We start from the raw sequence: 17,504 nt of genomic DNA on the forward strand, positions 1-17,504 counted from the left end.
CAGCTGGGTTTCCTGGAGCAATGGGCTTGCCAGCCACCAGTCTGTCGAGCATCCAGACCACAAATGCGGAAATTCAGCCGAGGAACAGCTTTAGGTATGGACAGTGACTAAGCCAAGCTACTCCTGAGCTGCTCAGATATCTAAGGGCCAGAAATGAACTGTGCTGCATTTTGCTCTAATTCTTAGGATTCTTTCTCCCCGGCCACTGCAGTGATTGCTAGAGATCATTTTATTCTTGAATTAGTATTAAATCTCAATTCCAGCCCTTGTTAGTGTTGTCTTTAATCCTCCACCAGGGGGAGCTTGAGTTGCAGGGCAAGGTCGCATGACCGAGCTGGAACACAAGGTCAGGTGGTGGACAGAAGCATAGGAACTGAGCCTGTAGCAGCGAGCTGGCCAAGGCCCACTCACAGTAAACATGGATCTGTGCCACTGCAGTGTAACACAATTTTATTAGAAATTAGTGTTTACTTCCAGCACTTAGGCTGAGCAACAAAATATTGCAGTTACATGATAAAGGAAAAATTCTCATGCCCAGGACCGGTGCCATCCTTCAGGCCGACCTCGGTCACATACCAGATTCAATAAAACCCAACACCAGTCTGTGCTGTTGACACCAGGCTTCCAGCTTTCTCAGAAACTGTAATAAGGTCTGACCTTTACTTCCCCCTGGGCTGCTTGACCTTCAAAAATTCACACAGCCAACAGCTGCTTTCTGAATGGGGCCGAGAAACTTTCAAAGAAAATTGCCCCAAACCCTTAAGCCACAAAGTCTGATTAGAGAAGCCAAGATCACTTCAGTGAGTTCAGTATTAGTAGTTTCCTCAAGATCAAGGAGATATTTTCAGTCAGGGAAGATAAATGCCCAGTCCCAGACGCCTGTGCTTTCTCAGGAAGACAGACCAGTCACCACCAAGCCAGCCGAGGATCTGAATGGCAAAGCAGTAAGTAGAGGCTGACGGGGGGAGGTCAAAGGGCAAGCATGAAAATACCTCAGTGGGGAGCTGGGAATTTCAGTATTAAAGGGCTGCAAGAGGGCAGCTGAGAAAATAGGCCAGTGAGCTCAGGCTGAAGCATTCCAGTCTCTGTGGGAAAACCACAAAGCCAAAGCCTGACTTGGCCAAATAAATGGATTTGTCTCCACCTTGTTACTTCAGGGAGGGCTGGAAGAACTAGTAGCTCATCACCAAGGTACCTGACCTGAGAGTCTTAGAGCTATGTATACATTCAAGACTGTGACTAACATGTAAAATGCCTGATTAAAGTCACATGTCCCCTGCGATCCTGTCACTTTAGGTCCTTGTGAGTGTCTAACCCCGGGCCTGGCACTTGCCCATAGACTCTGTGGGGTCAGCCGTGAGCGGCCACTTAGCTATCATAGGAGTCGTTGAGAGGGATGAACTTGATAACCTACATCCCTTCCCGAGAGAGTGGATAGTGTCCATGGTTGTGCTGCTTTGTTGGACTGGCAGGACAGCCCCTCCCTGACGGCATTCCTTTGGAAAGAATTCAGATAAGCTGCTTCCCAAAGGCCGAGCCAAGCAAAAGGGAATGAAAACCAAAGCCTGAAAGAGGAGCTCACCTTGGCCGATGCCTGGCATCTCCATGGCTAAGCTACCCAAAGGAATGGAGGCCTTCTAGGGGCTCGGGTTGCTCCCATCTTCCTGTGTTCACAGACTCACCACTGGGCAGAACCACCAACCCCAGCCAGGACGCAAAGCAACAGCGTGGATAGAGCCGGGTGGGAGATACAAGGCCGAACACGTGCCACCTCAAGGGAGCTGCTGGGAGCACAGGACTCCCAGTTCGCTGTCCTCGGCTGATGGCCACACCAGGCAGCGCTACACAGTGCCTGGGGGTGCCACAGCCTAACTCTTGGCTCTCGTTTCTGGTGTGAAGTAGCTCCTGTAGCCTGTGACAGCTCTTTGGCTTTATAGTGTGTAAGGACAACATGCCTCAGAGCCAAGGGCACTCAAAGATGAGAGAAGCAAAAAAAGCAGTCATGTTAGACCCTAGGAGCCCGTTATGTGACTCTAAGACGTAGGGGTAAAATGTCTGTTCTCACAGGGACCCTATTAGGACCACAAGTCCCAACTTATGCATTCTCCCTTCCTCAGTGACCTGTGGGCTGGCTGTGTGGCCTGGCTGCCAAAGCCAAGGCTGGTCTCTATTTTTATTGCTTCATCTTTATCCCCTCCCTCAGACTAGTTCTGCAGGGACCAAGGGATTAGGGTCAGAAAAGACGTGGGTCGGGGCAGAATAAAAATCTCCTGAATAACAGTGCAAAGTGCTTTAAAGACAGATCCCAAAGGCCTGGAGAAGGCCAAGGGTTCTGTCATAAGCAGGGTCTTGGCACGCTGGAGGGCAACTGAAATGCCCAATCCCCTCATCATTAGACTTAAAACTATTTGTTTCCTAGATTATTTTAAAAAAACCAAACTCGTCAAGCATGTGCTTAAATACCTTAGGAAAAAAGCAGTCCTACCTTCTGTTAAAAACAGCACCAGCAGCCACCCTTTCCCTGAACGAACCCGTTCGCCACGGGCCTCAGCTGAGGCCCCAGGGGTAGTAGCCCTTTGGCAGAGGAAGCGGGGCTCAGCAAAGGGCCTGGGGGAACGTTCTTAGCAGAACTCGCCCCAGAGCAGAAGCAGCTCCCCGTCAGTGGCAGGAAGGGAGATGCTGAGCAAGTGGGACAGGGCTCAGTCATCTGAAGTGCCCGGAGGCAGGGCAGAGGAATGTGGTCCCTCCCCTGCCCAGGCCTCTGACCTCCCAGCAGGGCCTGTCATGCCTCTGGGTGGTGGAGCAGAGACTCAGCTAGCAGCAGCACAGGGTGGCCAGTGGGGTGGGCTTCCACAGGACGGGAGATGGGGCCTCGCGTGCCCCGACTCCCTGAGGGTCTCGTCAGTCGCGATGGGCAGACTGGTGGCCGAGCTGCCGGTCATCGTAAGTGCTATAGCGCTTGACGTGGATGCGGCGGACACGGTCCCGCAGTTCAAAGGTCTCCTCATCTTCACTGGGGGAGGCCTGGCTGCGGCTACGGCTTGTGGCCTCCAACAAGGAGTTGTCAGGAACACGGGGAGTCTCGTACAGTAGGACGTTGAGTGTTTCCTCATAGATTCGGGCCTCTGGGAACTCCACCTGGGGTGAGGGGACAAGAGGACCGAGTGAGGTTTCATCCCAGAGATGGAGCAGCACGTCAGAGTTCTTGGCCCTGTGCCGGCTCCACAAGCTTCCTGACTGTCACAAGAGAGCCTGTGTTGAGGGAGGGCAGGCCTCCCTCGGAAGGAGGTGTCGAGGGGAGGTACTCTGTGGACATAAGGATACAGAAGACAACCCCCTCTCCTCCCCACAGCCCGAGACGGATGGGCCAGCAGGGACAGGGGGCGGCTATGGCCTTGTGGCCAGGCCTGGGTCCAAACACAGCTCCACCACTCCTAGCTGTGGGGCCTCCGGCTTAACCTTTCTGGGCTGCAGTTTCCGTATGTGTAAAATGACGGTTCATGTCTACCTCTGAGAGTTGTCAACATTACAGGAAAGATGTAAATCGCTTAGCAGAGAGCCTGCCACAGTGCACAACCAAATACGTTACTGAAAGCAGCCGGCTGCTCTGAGGAGAGGTTCTATTGCTTCCTTCTGGGTGCCTGAGCTGGGGCCCTGCCCTCACGACAGTCTGCAGGAAAGAGAAAAGGGGTGGCGATCGAGGCACCTGCATTCTAGCCCCACCTGCGGCCCAGCGTCTGCTCCCTCACCTGTCAAATGGGGAGAATGGCTCCAGCCCTGCCTGTCTCACAGGTGTGGAGTGAGGGGTCAAAGAGCTCATGGAAGAGAAAACACTTAGGAAGGTGACAGCTGCTGCTGCCACGTCCACGGCTTAACCCACCACTCCTGAGACCCACCCCAGAATCCCTTCTCCACCGATATGTTCTGGAGCCTCCGCCCCGCCTCCACCACCAAAAATGGCAGGAGGAAGCAGGGCCACCTGTACGCTGTCTTTTCCTGACTGGCAGCTGATCTCCCAGCCAAGGCACTTCAGTAGTCTGGGCCCAAGGAGGTGTTCAGCGAGCCTGGCTACAGCCACGTGACTACTCCCCCCACCCCCCCAGTGAGCTGCCGTCCCACAGCAGCAAAGCCCTGCTGTCTCCAGGACACACACTCATGGGAAGAAGCCACTCTCTGGGGAGGACACCTTCTGTTGCAGCCCGGGAGAACAAGGTAGCTGAGGTTGTGTTAATGATCACCTACCAGATGCCTCACGTGTGCCGGGTAGTGGTTAAGTTGATTGATCAGAACACCTAACTGGTGGGGGCCAGAGAGGACATCTGAACAGCAATCTGTCTACCCCTGAAGCCCGAGCTATTTCCACTGTACCACACTGCTTCTCCTAAGAGTGCTCTCATTTTTATCATATCTCTGTTAAGCTCATACTATCATTCCCATGTCTACAAATCAGGAAACTGAGGGCTAGGTGGTTTAAATGGCTTGGCCAAAGTTAGAAAACTGGCAAGTGGTGGAACCAGAATTCAGACCCAAACCAGGCCTTCCCCCAACACCAGGCTGTCCCCTGCTGGTCAATGGCCCCTGCTCTCCAGCTGGCAGGAACCAATGGTTTCTGTCCATTCCCCAAGCCCCCTGTTCTGCCTTGGTCCTTGCCTAGCACTCTCCCGGCACGTCTGGCAAAGAGCCAGACACACACCCCTTTTGCTCCTTGTGGGGAAAGGCTCCGTTGGGCCACACTGGGCCTGCCCTGACCACTCCTGCTGCTGCTGTGTGTCCTCTCCACCCACACAGAGGGCAGCCCCCACACCTTGGTCTGCTTCTTCTCCGTGGCATACACGATGGAAGTGCAGCACACCTCTGCCAGCTTCCGACCCTGGCCGTAGAAGGACCAGCAGCAGATCTCATCGCCGATGACGTCCTTGATGAAGAGCACGCGGCCATTGAAGCGCAAGGAGAGCTTGTCAAATAGCTCGATGTTCTTCAGCAGGTGGTCGTCAGAGTTGCTGAAAAACCCACAAGCACCAGCAGGCCTGGGAATGAGGTTCCAGCACCAGGGAGGATGCTAGAGCCAGCTGGGCCTTCCCCTCCCCTGTCCTGCTACAGGGAACACAGGATGCCAGGGGGCCAGGAAGAGAAAGGGTCATGGGGCACCCTCTGGGTTTGGGGCACTGTGAGGAAAAGGAATTGAGGAAAGGTGGTCTCCTTGCACTGAGCCCAGAAGGAAGGAGGCACGCTGCTATTTCAACAGGAGGTGTTCCTTCCCTTGCTGTGGGGGTGACAGTGGCAACCTGCCTGTCCACAGGGACTCTGAGACTGCTGCCACCTGCGGATACTTAACTGTGGCCTGTTGAGAGGACGGGAGGCATCGAGGGGTGAGGGGAACATCAGCCCAGTGTGCGGTACACAGGCTGGCTTAGGAGGACTCCAGCCCCCCCTCCCCACCCCCTTCCCAGTGTCCCTCCTCCGCTTGGTAAGACAGTGAGCGTGAAACCACCTGGCGCGCTGCCTGACACAGGTAAAGGGTGCATTTCACACTCGATCATTTCCATCCTGGCCAGGACCCTGCGCCAAGTTCTAACTGCCTCCACCCCAATTTCCCTTCTACTCTGTTCTTCCGCCTTAGCACGGCTGGTTCTGAGACCCAGACCCGTGCTGGGAGTGCAGGTGGCTTCCCTTGGGTCTGCCGCCACCCAGTGTCCGCTCTGGCTGCTCAACCCTTTCAGCTGCTCCTGCAGCCCTTCCCCGGGTCTCCCGACAGACGCCCACCCTACCTGGTGTAGGAATACTTGTTGTTGCTTCTGTTGTACAGCAGCTTCACCACGGGCTGCAAGGGAGGAGAGAGTGAGCATGGGGTCGGGGACTGGCGTGCCCTGCCCACAGCCCCCAGAGGTCCTAGTACCTTGGTGGAGGATTCGATGAGCCTCTCCTCCTCCTTCAGGGATGTGATGACGGGGATGTTGCACACAGGCTGGTAGGAGTCCTTCTTGTCCTGGGAGACACACACAGCAGAGAACCTTCTATGGGTTCTTCTGTTTGCTGGGCCCAGCCAGGTACCCCTGGAGCCCCTCTGCCATGACCACTTGGTCCTTGGTGAGGAGGCATCAGACAGAGGTCACAAAGCCCCTGGCAACAGAAACTGCCAGTGGGCAGGCAGACCCCCATTTCCAGAAAACCTAGGATCCATATCCCTAGGCACACAGACTAGAAGCACGGCCCACGCACACTGCCGAGGGCGGATACCCGGCTGCCAGTTTGCTGGGCTGGGTGGCATCTCCCTGAATCTAACTAGGTTTGGACTCGTCTACCCCACCTCCCACGCAGCCTGCCAGGAACCAGACCGTCACGTCCCAGGAGAAGGGGGCGACTCTCGACCTCACCAACACACGCCAACTCCATCCACCTACCTGCAGAGCCGCCTGGCACATGTTCACCAGCCCCTGAATGAGGTAATACTTTGCTTCTGCCATCAATTCCTTGATTTCTTGCCGGTTTTGAGGGAGAGTGATGGTGTCATCTCGGAGGTAATTCAAAATGGTGCCAAAGTGCTTTCCACATCGGTCTATGAGGATCCAGCCTGGGGATTCAAAGGGGCCCCACAGGGTTACTGTTTGCTTCTAGGTGCCCAGAAGCAAGCAAAGGCCACCGACGAGCTGGGTGGCGGGTGGCAAGGAAAGGTGCTCCAAGAGCATGGAGCCCACGGCACAGGGTGACAAGAGTGAGTATGAAGTTCTAGCTCTCAGGTCCCCAGCTGCTCTTCACCCGTCCTCCCTAAAGCCAAGAACTGGCACATCCTATGGGAGACACAGGCCCTCTAGGCCCCGTGGAGGCCACAGAGGCCCAGCCCTGGCAACAAGAAACCACCAGCCGCTGCCAGCCTTCTGCCTACCACCCAGGCTTACGGCGATGGTTCTTAACAGAAGCCTGTCCTGTTTGAATATTTAAAAAGTACAGATCTTAGGCTGGGCATGGTGGCTCACGCCTGTAATCCTAGCACTCTGGGAGGCCGAGGCGGGAGGATTGCTCGAGGTCAGGCGTTCGAGACCAGCCTCAGCAAGAGCGAGACTCTGTCTCTACTAAAAATAGAAAGAAATTATCTGGCCAACTAAAATATATATATAGAAAAAATTAGCGCATGCCTGTAGTCCCAGCTACTGTGGAGGCTGAGGCAGTAGGATCGCTTGAGCCCAGGAGTTTGAGGTTGCTGTGAGCTAGGCTGACGCCACGGCACTCACTCTAACCCGGGCAACACTGCGAGATTCTGTCTCAAAAAAAAAAAAAAAAAAAAAGTACAGATCTTCTCCCTGTAAAATGCATACATGTATAATATTCTATGTACAATTTCAGAGACTTCTGAAGCTCTCCTAAGGATTCCAGGAAGCTGTCCTATACTAGGTGAAGAGGAAAAGCGAATCTAAATTCTAGATCTCCCAGGCTTAAGCCCTGTCCTGAAGTCATTTCCTCAGGAATCCCTCTTTCCCTCCCCACCCTGCCCCATAAGCCCTGATGCCTCACCTTCTTTGTCGGTTAGCACCTCCATGCGCCCGCTGAACATGGCCTTGAGCATGGTGTCATGGCGGGTTAGTGCCCGCACGGTGGTGTAGTACAGGGAGCCACCCACGTTGAGCTGGACGTACTTGTTGCCTAGCCCTCCTCCCTTGAAGCCACTTAGCTTGGGCTTGGCCCCCGAGGCTGGGCACAGACAGGTATCCCCCGACATCTCCCGCTGCAAGTAGATGACCACACGGCAAGAGGTGGGCTTGGAAGGCTCCGCCGTGGTGGAAGGGGTCACAAGTGAGTGGCCAGGGGAGGCCAGAGCCTCATACTCTCAGTGCTGTGAGGAGAGGGGAGTGAACGTGGAAGTCAGTAGATAGAACCTTCAAACCAGGAGGGGATGACAGTGGGAACACGACCAAAGTCTTTCTCTCCCTCGGAAGCCCAACCACTCCCTGGCAAAGGCCAAGTCCCCAGGCAAAGTGAGAAGGGATTTCCTGCTGTCTTTATTGTCCCAGGAATCAGGGCTGGGAGCATAGTCTCCCAGGGCCCTGCCCTGGTCACCACACCAGGCTCCCTGAGACTCAGCTCCACTAGGGGTGGCCAGGAAGACAAGAAAACCCTGGGAACTAGTCAGAGAGGGCCTGAGGAATGGATCACCCTGAGGGGACCAGTCAGATTACAGTTATTTTCTTGTCAAGGGTCTCAGGATCCCAGACTCCCAGCCACGCCTACTGGGAATCCAGCCAGCCTAGGAGTTTCCCAGGAGCCAGAAGGACAGGATGCACTTCCTTCCTTTCTGCAGATTCCAGACTCAGGAGCAGCCTGTGCCAGTGCTCACTCTGGGTGCAGTCAAGAGTCTGGCTTCAGAAGGAAAGTAAAAGCAGTTTCAGGAGAGAATGCAGTGAGCCGGGTTGGAGGAAGCTGGCCGGTGTTCTTGGCACAGGTTACCTGGACTCCAGCTGAAGCTTCCTGACCTGCCCCTTTCTTGGCACCAGCCTTGCCCTAAGTTCCTAAAATTGTCACTATTTTTTAGGGTAGAATAACTACAGGATGGCTATTTTTGTTTCTTCTTCCTCAGAGGGAGCCCAGGCCTATCTCTTCTCTTCCTTCCCAAGGAGAAAGGAAGGAAGGACTAGAAAAGATCAGATGATAAATCTAAAAACAATGAAGTGAGCTGGGCGCATGCCTATAGTCCCCAGCTACTCAGGAGGCCGAGGTGGGAGGATCGCTTCAGCCCAAGCGTTCAAGACCAACCTGAGCAACATGGCAAGACCCCATCTCTAAAAATAAAAACAAGGTAAAATAAAACAATGAAGGTGGAAACTAAAACACTAACAGGAGTTGATGGGAGAGAGGAAAGAGGAAACAAAGGAGAGCAAAGCCAGGCCATTTCTCATGATTTAGATTCTGTATTATGTTTTTGGCTTTCTAAAGAATCACTAAAATTCATTCACTGAAGCAGAAGCATAATAGCTAACATTCATTGTATATTTACTATGCACTGGGTACTATTCTTGGCATTTGATATATATTAGCTCATTTAATTCATTCAGCAATAAAACTATTGAGTGTCTACTATGCCAAGCAGTAGGAAATGATGAAAAGATATTGTCCTAGCCCTCAAGGAGTTCCAAGAAGCATCATAATACAAACGAGAATTTTTAAAAAAAAGTTAGTATTTATTGTGCCCCTGATATGTGCCAGGCACTAGGAATACATAAGAGAACAAATACAGAAGAGTCATGTCCTCATGAAGCTTCCATTCTAGTGGAAGGACACAGACTATAAACCAGGAAATGCATAAATAAACAGACAATTCCAGAAGATAATAAAATGCAATAAAGGTAATTAAATAATGGTAAGAGGATGATTAGGGAGAGGCACTAATTTGGACAGAAGGACAGGGAAAGCCTCCTTGGGAAGGTGACATTTCAGCTCAGGTCTCAAAGGAACAATCTAAAACAATGAAAGAGTAAGTGCAAAGTTCCTGCTAGAAACAAGTTTTAGGAACAGAAATAAGGTCATGATGTCTGGTGCACTGAAAGCAGGGGGAAGTTGCTTTCATGTAAAGTCAGGGCAGGCAGGTGCTAACTGATATTAAAGAGTTTAGATTTTATACTAATTACAATATAGTATAGGAATCCATTGGAAGGTTTTAAGCAAGGGAGTGATATGATCTGATTTATTTATAGCATATATATATTTTCTCTCTCTCTTTTGCTATGTTGCCCAGACTGGACTCAAACTCCTGGGCTCAAGTAATTCCCCTGGCTCTGCCTCCCTGAGGCAGAGTATGGATCATGGGGTATGGATGAGCTGAGCCGTCACCAGGAGACGGCCCAATGAGTAAGAAATACTAGAATGGTATGAGATCACCTTGCCTTTACCTGCCCACTCCAAAGGAATAAATCCACCCTTTAACAGGTTTTAGCAAGTTCCTCATGTATATTGTGTCTAGCCCCAATTTTCCCAGGATCAAAGAAAGCACACATACGAGTTCTCCAAACCAAAGGAACTCAGAGGCCAGGCTTGCCGAGAGAGGAAGACAAATCCTGAACTAATCCCTTCCTTTCCTACAAAGCAGTTGCTTTGAGCCCCTGGATGACGTCAGCTCAGATTCCGTCCGGACCAATGGGTTCCAGGAATCCTATGGCAGGTGACGCCCCAGAAAGTAATTCCAGTGAGAATGAAGTTTCCACTGATAGCCTCAGCGCTGTCCCTTCCGGACTTTGTGCATTTCTGGGGAAGCCTGAGGCTAGGGGCGGATCCATGTCTCACTCAGCGAAGCTAATGGGAACCCAAGCAGAACAAAGGGCAAACCACCGCGGCAGTGGAAAGGGGTGGGGTCTTAAAGGAAGAAGGACCCAGAAATCTGTCAGGCACCGGGGACAGCGAGGGTAAAGCTGATCTAGGCTAGAGTGGGCGGATCTAGCAGAAATCCTAGGATTACAGGTAAGGCTTCATCCGAAGGGTCCTGGGGAAATTTAGCGACAGCCAGCCTCTCTTGTGGCCAGTCTTCCCCAGCCCGGGCCACTCCTCACTGCCGAAAAACCCAGACCGGTTCTCACACCCACCCCCAGTGGAGAATTTGAGCTCTCCATCTTCCCTACCCCGTCCCACGCCTTTTCCCAGGACCCGGCAGGGCTCACTTTGCTACAGCCGGTGCCTCTCCATCCCGTCCCTTAGGGCATCGGCAGGCCCGGCTCTCACCGTCCCCGGGGGCGCCTCTCCTCTCAGCTGGGTGGCGAGCGGACTCCGTGCAGCCCCTAGCCTGTGGCTGCCTCTCCGCCAGCAATCCCGGGCTGTGAGCTCACATCCTGCGCCCGCCGACTCCGCCCGGAGCCGCGTGCGGCCCGGCCCAGCCGGCCAGGGAGCTGGAGACTACAAGGCCCGGCATGCACAGCGCCCTGCGGGAGGCGGGGGGAGGCCGAATCCCTCGAGACTCTTCCGCCGCGAGAGCGCAGCTACTTCCGGCAGCCTTGCTGGCGCAAAGGCCTCTGGGTCTTGTGGACAGCCATCGCTCCTCATCGGGCCTCTGTTTCCCAGCTGACTGTGGAATGTTAGTGCTTCCGGTGTCAGGTAGTGACGTTGTGGGTGAACTGGCTCTGTAGCCGTGGCAGCGGCCGAGGCGGGCTGGCCGGGGACCAGCTGCCGCTGCCCGTGGTGAGGCTACCTGCTGACATCAGCCTAGGCCGCAGTGTGTCACCGCTACCGGGCCGAGCAGGTAGGCTGTGACTTCGGGTCGGGGGTCGCAGGCGGACCCGGGGCGGAACCGTACAGGCCCGCGCCCTGAGGAAAGGCAGTCCCAGGCTGAAAGAGACGTGGGAATTCCGGCCGACTCTTAGGGGAGCGCTTTTGCACCCAGCGTAGGCCTGGAGTTTGGCGCGTGGATGCTTGCAACGATCTTATGAGGAAACCGTGGTTCGGATAAGTTCCAGGAATTTACATAGTAAAGGCAGAGCCAGCTCCATCATCCAGGCTTTGCTGACTTTCTGCCCAGTGCTCCTTCTACACCCTCGTAGCAGTGCCTAGCAGGGGGCGGAGAGCCGGGACACAGAGACCACCCTCATCCTCAGGGAGCTCAGTCCCCCCTCTTGTGCTGGGTGTTGCTCAGATGCTCAGACACGCGTGTGGTGGGAGTGGTAGAGAATGTAATAGTCAGCTGTGCACCCTCTCCCTACACCCCTTCTTCCATCTTATCTCATTAAACTGTCTCCTCCAATGAGACAATATGCCCAAGCTAGATTCATGGGAATCATGCCTCTCTCTTCCACTCATCCTCAAACCCCCTCATTCAATCAATCCATTACTAAATGCTATCAAGTCGACCTACAAAACATCTCAACTCGGAACACTTGTCTTGAGCTGCCAGCCTTGATTGCTGTAATAGCCTCCTGTCTGTTTCCACAGTCATTCATTCCACAAACATTAACTTAGTTCCCGATGTGTGCGGGTACCGTGCTAGGTGCTAGGGTTACAGTGATGAACAAGATAGGTGTTGCCCTGCCCTTTTGCTCTGTCCAGTCTGTTGTCCAGGCTAAGCCAGATGGAACTTTCTAAATCTGATTATGTCACTGCTGAGAACCCACTGGCTGCCCATTACCCTTATGATAAAATTCAAGCTCATTACTGCAGCTTTCAGAGCCCTCCACAGTCCAGCTCTAGCCTATCTAGCCTCATCCTGTTCCCTGCTCCCTCTGTCACTGTATCACACTAGCCTTTCCGTTCTTGGGATGCATCAGACTTCTTAATTGCCTCAGGATCTTCACATTATGCTTTTCCTTCTGCCAGAGTGCCTTGCTTCCTCCTTCACTTGAAAAACTTTTGGACATCCTTTAGGTCTCGACAGTTTCAGTGTCAGTTTTTCAGAAAGACGTTGATATTCCATGCCCCCCTCTTATGAATTACGTTCTCTTGCTGCACTTCACATGGCACCATGTGCTTTTCTTTATACTGTTATCACAATTTGTGATCATTTGTTTACTGTTCAGAGGCATTTTCTTCACTACTCTATCCCCAGAGCAGGGACTCAGTAGACCTTTCTGAATAAACGCATGCTGTCAGGGAAGGGAGTGGAAATTGAAGCAGATGTTTGTTTCCTCGTGTTATTTGAATCTTTCTGGAGCAGCTGTTCTGATTAATCACCTGGTAGCTGTTAAATACATATTTGTGTAACTCACCTGGTAGCTGTTAAATACACTATTTGTGTAACTCACCTGCTAGCTGTTAAATATGCTGTTTGTGTAACTAGAACCAGCAGGAAGACAGATCTTTCTTTTTTTTTTTGGTCTCACTCTGGCACCCAGGCTAGAGTGCCGTAGTATTAGCATAGCTCACTACAGCCTCAAACTCCTGAGCTTCAGTGATCCTCCTGCCTCAGGCCCCTGAGTAGCTGGGTCTACAAGCACTCATCACCATGCCTGGCTAACTTTTCTAGTTTTTGTAGAGATGGGGTGCCACTGTTGCTCAGGCTGGTCTTGAACTCCTGAGCTCAAGTGATCCTCCTGTCTCAGCCTCCCAGAGTGCTAGGATTACAGGTGTGAGCCACCGTGCCTAGCCATGATCTCTGTTTTTAATTTTTTGTGTTATGTTCTTTTCGCAGAACGAGGGTATTTTCAGTATTTGCATCTGAGAATTGAGGCATCCTTTGGACTAGGAGTGCAGAGTGGCCTGGAAAGGGAGAAGGTATCTTTGCTGGTTCTCTGTAGCCTACAGAAAAATAAAATCCAAACTCCTTAGCTTACCACACAGGGTCTTCCTGATCTGGCTTCAGCCCCATCTTTCTCTTCATCCCCTAGGCAGGATAGGACCTTTCCAGGACTCCAGGCCTTTGTCTATGCTGTTTTCTCTGCTTGGAATGACTTCTGTGCCCTCCTTACTTTGTACATTCTGGCTGAGGCTTCATTCCTTTCTGTGTTTTCTGCTAGAAAGGGACTGACCCAACTTTGATTCACAGTGCAGACAACTGTACAATATCCTGTACATTGTGGGTAATATTTTTACTCCTGGCTTCTTATTTTAACCCTACTTATTAATTCACTCAGATTTCTCATTTGCTTTCTGTGTTGTTCTAGTATATGAATTTGAAAACTCTTTTCAGCCGGGCACGGTGGCTCACACCTGTAATCCTAGCACTCTGGGAGGCTGAGGCAGGAGAATCACTTGAGCTCAGGAGTTCGAGACCAGCCTGAGCAAGAGCAAGACCCCATCTCTACTAAAAATAGAAGAAAATTAGCTGGGTGTACTGGCACACACCTGTAGTTCCAGCTCTTCGGGAGGCTGAAGCTGGAGGATGCCTGGAGCCTAGGAGTTTGAGGTTGCAGTGAGTGAGCTGTGATCACACCACTGCACTCTACCCTGTGCGACTGAGACTCTGTCTTAAAAAAAAAAAAAAAACTTTTCACGTCTTTGGGTACATAATGGTATATTTAAACAAGCTTATGGCTCACAACTTAGTTCAGATGTCACTCCCTTACCCCAAGTTAACTGCTCTTATCCTCCTCCAGCTATTTAGTGATATTTCTGAATAAGCACTTAACATGGCGTAATGTTTCAGTTTACATGTCTGTCTTCCTCCAGCTAAACTATGTGCTCCTCCAGGGCGGGCACCATGTTGCATTCATCTTTGTACCCCTGGCATCTAGCAGTGTTGGCATATAGTAGGCACTCAAGAAATGTGTGTTGAATGAATGCTGCCTGTGACAAGCAACTGGACTTTATTCTTTCCTGACCCTTGCTCCTACAACACACCTCCTCCTGACTGCCACTGTCACCCCTTCAGAGCAGAACTTCTCTAGGGAACTCAAGGGAAACAGGTGAGGCTCTGAAGGCGGAGGCCGAGGCAGAGGGAAGGGGGAGCCTTTGGAACATCTGGGATTTTGACACTGGTGTCTGGGGGCAGGAGCGGGGCTGGCCGGATGCAGGTGTTTCCTTGGGTGGCTAGGAAGTGATTAGGGATTGAGGCTGGTGTCTTCGCAGCTATGGCCAAGGACATCCTGGGTGAAGCAGGGCTGCACTTTGATGAGCTGAACAAGCTGCGGGTGTTGGACCCAGAGGTTACCCAGCAGACCATAGAGCTCAAAGAAGAGTGCAAGGACTTTGTGGACAGTGAGTATCATTTGGGGAGCCACCGTTCCCGCTGTGCCCCGCCCTCCCCCTGACTGCAGCCCTTGCTCCCTGCAGGTTGAGCCTGGTCGCTATGAGTCCCTTCCTGTGTGCCACCCACCTTGTCTGCCTGCTCCCTTATGTTGTCATGTAGTCTCAGAGCACCAGTCAAAACCAAACACTGGGACGGGATGGGGGTTGTTTTTACATATGCCGTCTTTGATTTTTTGCCCTCAGAAACCTTAAACTTCATAGGGGCAGAACCATGGCTTGGGGGTAAGAAATAGAATTATGTACTCATGATTTATTTCTTGGGAGAAACAGTCTCGTCAGTGACAGGTTCTCCATTATTTGGAGTTAGAGGTGATAACTGAAGTTTCTAGAGGCTGCTCAAAAGACTTAAAAACGTCATCTTTTGGCTAGAGATCTCCAGAAAGCCTCCTGTCCCAGCATCCAAGCAAGGCCAGTGCCAGTGGGTGCAGAGCCGGATCTAGCTAGAACAAGGAATTTCTGAGCCTTCTGGGGGCTTTGTAGAGAGAGCCCCTCTCTATGCAGAGTGCTTGACTGGTGAGAAGTAGCTTGCATTCTGTCACCAGTTTTCTGTGGTTTTTGTGTGCTTGCTGTCCCACCTCTCTAGGCCCTAGTTTCCCCTCAGTAAAATGGGGTTCTGTCACATTGAGGACACTGAAAAAAGTGAATGGGAGATTAAGCACTTACATGCTGTGAGCTCTTCATTCACTGTCGTTACGGGGCAGGGGGGGAGTCCCTACCCCCACCATTAAGTGAAATCTAGTGTCATATCTGTGGCTCGTTCAGCAGCAGCGCTCACGTCCTGAGTAGTCCTTTTGTGAACAGCAGCTCTTCCTGTCACTCCCGGGGGAAGCAGGATTGGGGGTCCATCTGCAGGATGGGCCCACCAAGGGCCTGGTGCCTTCATAGCCTGAGGTGACAGCAGCTGGCTGGCTCAGTGGGGATGCAAGGCCCAGGTATGCCCTGCTCCAGCTGGACACTCTAGGTTCAGACTGAGGGTGGGAGACCTAGGCCAGCAGACACCAAACTGTTTTGTGATGAGGTCTCACTTCATCGTCCAGGCTGGAGTGCAGTGGCGTCACCATAGCTCACTGCAGCCTCGAACCTCTGGGCTCGAGCGATCCTCTCACCTCAGCCTCCTGAGTACCCGGGACCAGAGACGCCAGCCATGGAGTCCTAGCTGGGCACCAAACTATTTTGACACAAATTAGAAGGGGCAGTTAGCCCCGCCTGCTCATTGCCTCAGGAGTCCTCATGCTGAGTAAATAAAACATTTTATTTTTTTTCTTTCCCTAAAAGAAATTGGCCAGTTTCAGAAAATAGTTGGTGGTTTAATTGAGCTTGTTGACCAACTTGCAAAAGCAGCAGAAAATGAGAAGATGAAGGTAAGATCAGTACATCCTCTGCCTACATCTCAGCCTCTCATCTTTCCATCCTCTTGATTTGTTTTGAGGGGTGGGTGGGTACCTGGGTTCTTTTATTTAATTAAAACAAGATTTTAAGAACAACTTCTGGTGCACTTTAACCTATTTAACTTACATGCCAGTATACTTTGTCAGTATTTCATCTTCACTGAGATAGATGGTTTTATCTTATGAACAAAGGCTTGCATGGTATAGATGACTTGGTGAAGGGCACAAGGCAAATGGCACCACCAGATGAGCCATCGAGTACTTGTGTGCCCAGCTCTGGCCCGCCTCAGAGCCACTGTCGTATTCTCAGCAGGCACTTGGGATCAGTAGATTAATCCTTCTGACTCCAAAATCTTTGGGGCTCCACATTCTTTTCCCCCGATGCACTGACTTAGCTCCCAGACAGCCCCTCCCCACTTTGAAGAATTAATGCTGTAGATGGTTTTGACGAAGCCATGACCTCCTTTGGCTGTCCTGTTTCCTAGGCCATCGGTGCTCGGAACTTGCTCAAATCTATAGCAAAGCAGAGAGAAGCCCAACAGCAGCAACTTCAAGCACTAATAGCAGAGAAGAAAATGCAGCTAGAAAGGTAAGAAGTCTAGATGCAAAGCAAGTTCTTTACTCAACTGAGATTCTACTTTTCCTTCTGGAATGATCACTTTTCATTCTTCATCGGTTTCCCAGGAATTAGCATCTCACTTGTCATCGTGATTTGAAGATTTTTAAAATGAAATTACATTTGAAGGGAAAGAAATAGAAAATTTGTTAGTATCAACCACCCTCTAGTAGCTTGAGCATAAAAGTTGAGGTAGCAAGGGTCCCCGAGGTTGGCCGACTCTCTGGAAGATGACTTTCCCAGGGCTGGAGATTTCTAATGGGTGGCCCTGGGTAGGGCTTTGCCTCTTACTATCTTCTTTCTTCATTCTGAACTCACCATTTCTTGACTCATTTAAACCTCTATTTTCTTCTCTAGAAGAATTAAAACTGGTTTACTTCATCCTTTTTCAGGGCTTTTAACAATTTTGTTTTTCAGGTATCGGGTTGAATATGAAGCTTTGTGTAAAGTAGAAGCAGAACAAAATGAATTTATTGACCAATTTATTTTTCAGAAATGAACTGAAAATTTCACTTTTATAGTAGGAAGGCAAACCCCCTCCCCAAACCACAAACCCCGTGTACTATTCCAGCAACTTGACTAACGATCTAAGCGTGTCACAGTGTGTGAGGAGCGCAGCCCTCTGAAGGCAGCACCGCGAGGCTTGGGGCTCATTCTGAGCATCAGTGCACAGCTGCCACTGGTGGCCACCTAGCAGGGTCTCACCTCTTCATTCTGAGTTTGAACTGAGCAGACTGTAAGCTTTGATCCTTTTTTTTTGTAAATTTACAAAGCTTTGGAAAGAAAAGCAATAAATTGTTTTCAAATGGCTCAATTTACCTTTTTACCTTGAAGTATGTTTAACCCCTTGT

General features: G+C 51.4%; 2 protein-coding genes across 9 annotated transcripts; one reads left to right on the forward strand and one right to left on the reverse strand.

Moving 5' to 3' along the window:
- Positions 1-433: 433 nt before the first annotated feature.
- TNFAIP1 (TNF alpha induced protein 1) lies at positions 434-11,050 on the reverse strand. 2 transcript variants are annotated; one of them, XM_045525390.1, is made up of 7 exons: positions 10,702-11,050; positions 7,510-7,828; positions 6,402-6,571; positions 5,897-5,986; positions 5,769-5,821; positions 4,805-5,000; positions 434-3,138 (listed from the first exon to the last, which is right to left on the reverse strand). In XM_045525390.1, the coding sequence occupies exons 2-7, from the start codon at positions 7,712-7,714 to the stop codon at positions 2,902-2,904; spliced, it is 951 nt and encodes a 316-aa protein (XP_045381346.1). In that variant the 5' UTR covers positions 7,715-7,828; positions 10,702-11,050; the 3' UTR covers positions 434-2,901. The 2 variants fall into 2 exon arrangements, with proteins under 2 accessions (XP_045381346.1, XP_045381347.1); XM_045525391.1 differs by having other exon boundaries at positions 10,641-10,865.
- Positions 10,980-17,467, forward strand: IFT20 (intraflagellar transport 20). 7 transcript variants are annotated; one of them, XM_045525397.1, is made up of 7 exons: positions 10,982-11,215; positions 13,094-13,176; positions 14,071-14,306; positions 14,470-14,598; positions 15,925-16,010; positions 16,523-16,626; positions 17,071-17,467. In XM_045525397.1, exons 4-7 carry the CDS (start codon positions 14,472-14,474, stop codon positions 17,150-17,152), a joined length of 399 nt encoding a protein of 132 aa, XP_045381353.1. In that variant the 5' UTR covers positions 10,982-11,215; positions 13,094-13,176; positions 14,071-14,306; positions 14,470-14,471; the 3' UTR covers positions 17,153-17,467. The 7 variants fall into 7 exon arrangements, with proteins under 7 accessions (XP_045381358.1, XP_045381353.1, XP_045381356.1 ...); XM_045525400.1 differs by having other exon boundaries at positions 14,092-14,306; XM_045525396.1 differs by lacking the exon at positions 13,094-13,176.
- The last annotated feature ends 37 nt before the right edge of the window (positions 17,468-17,504 follow it).

This window comes from Lemur catta, chromosome 15, assembly GCF_020740605.2.
Source record: "Lemur catta isolate mLemCat1 chromosome 15, mLemCat1.pri, whole genome shotgun sequence".
NCBI lineage: Eukaryota > Metazoa > Chordata > Mammalia > Primates > Lemuridae > Lemur > Lemur catta.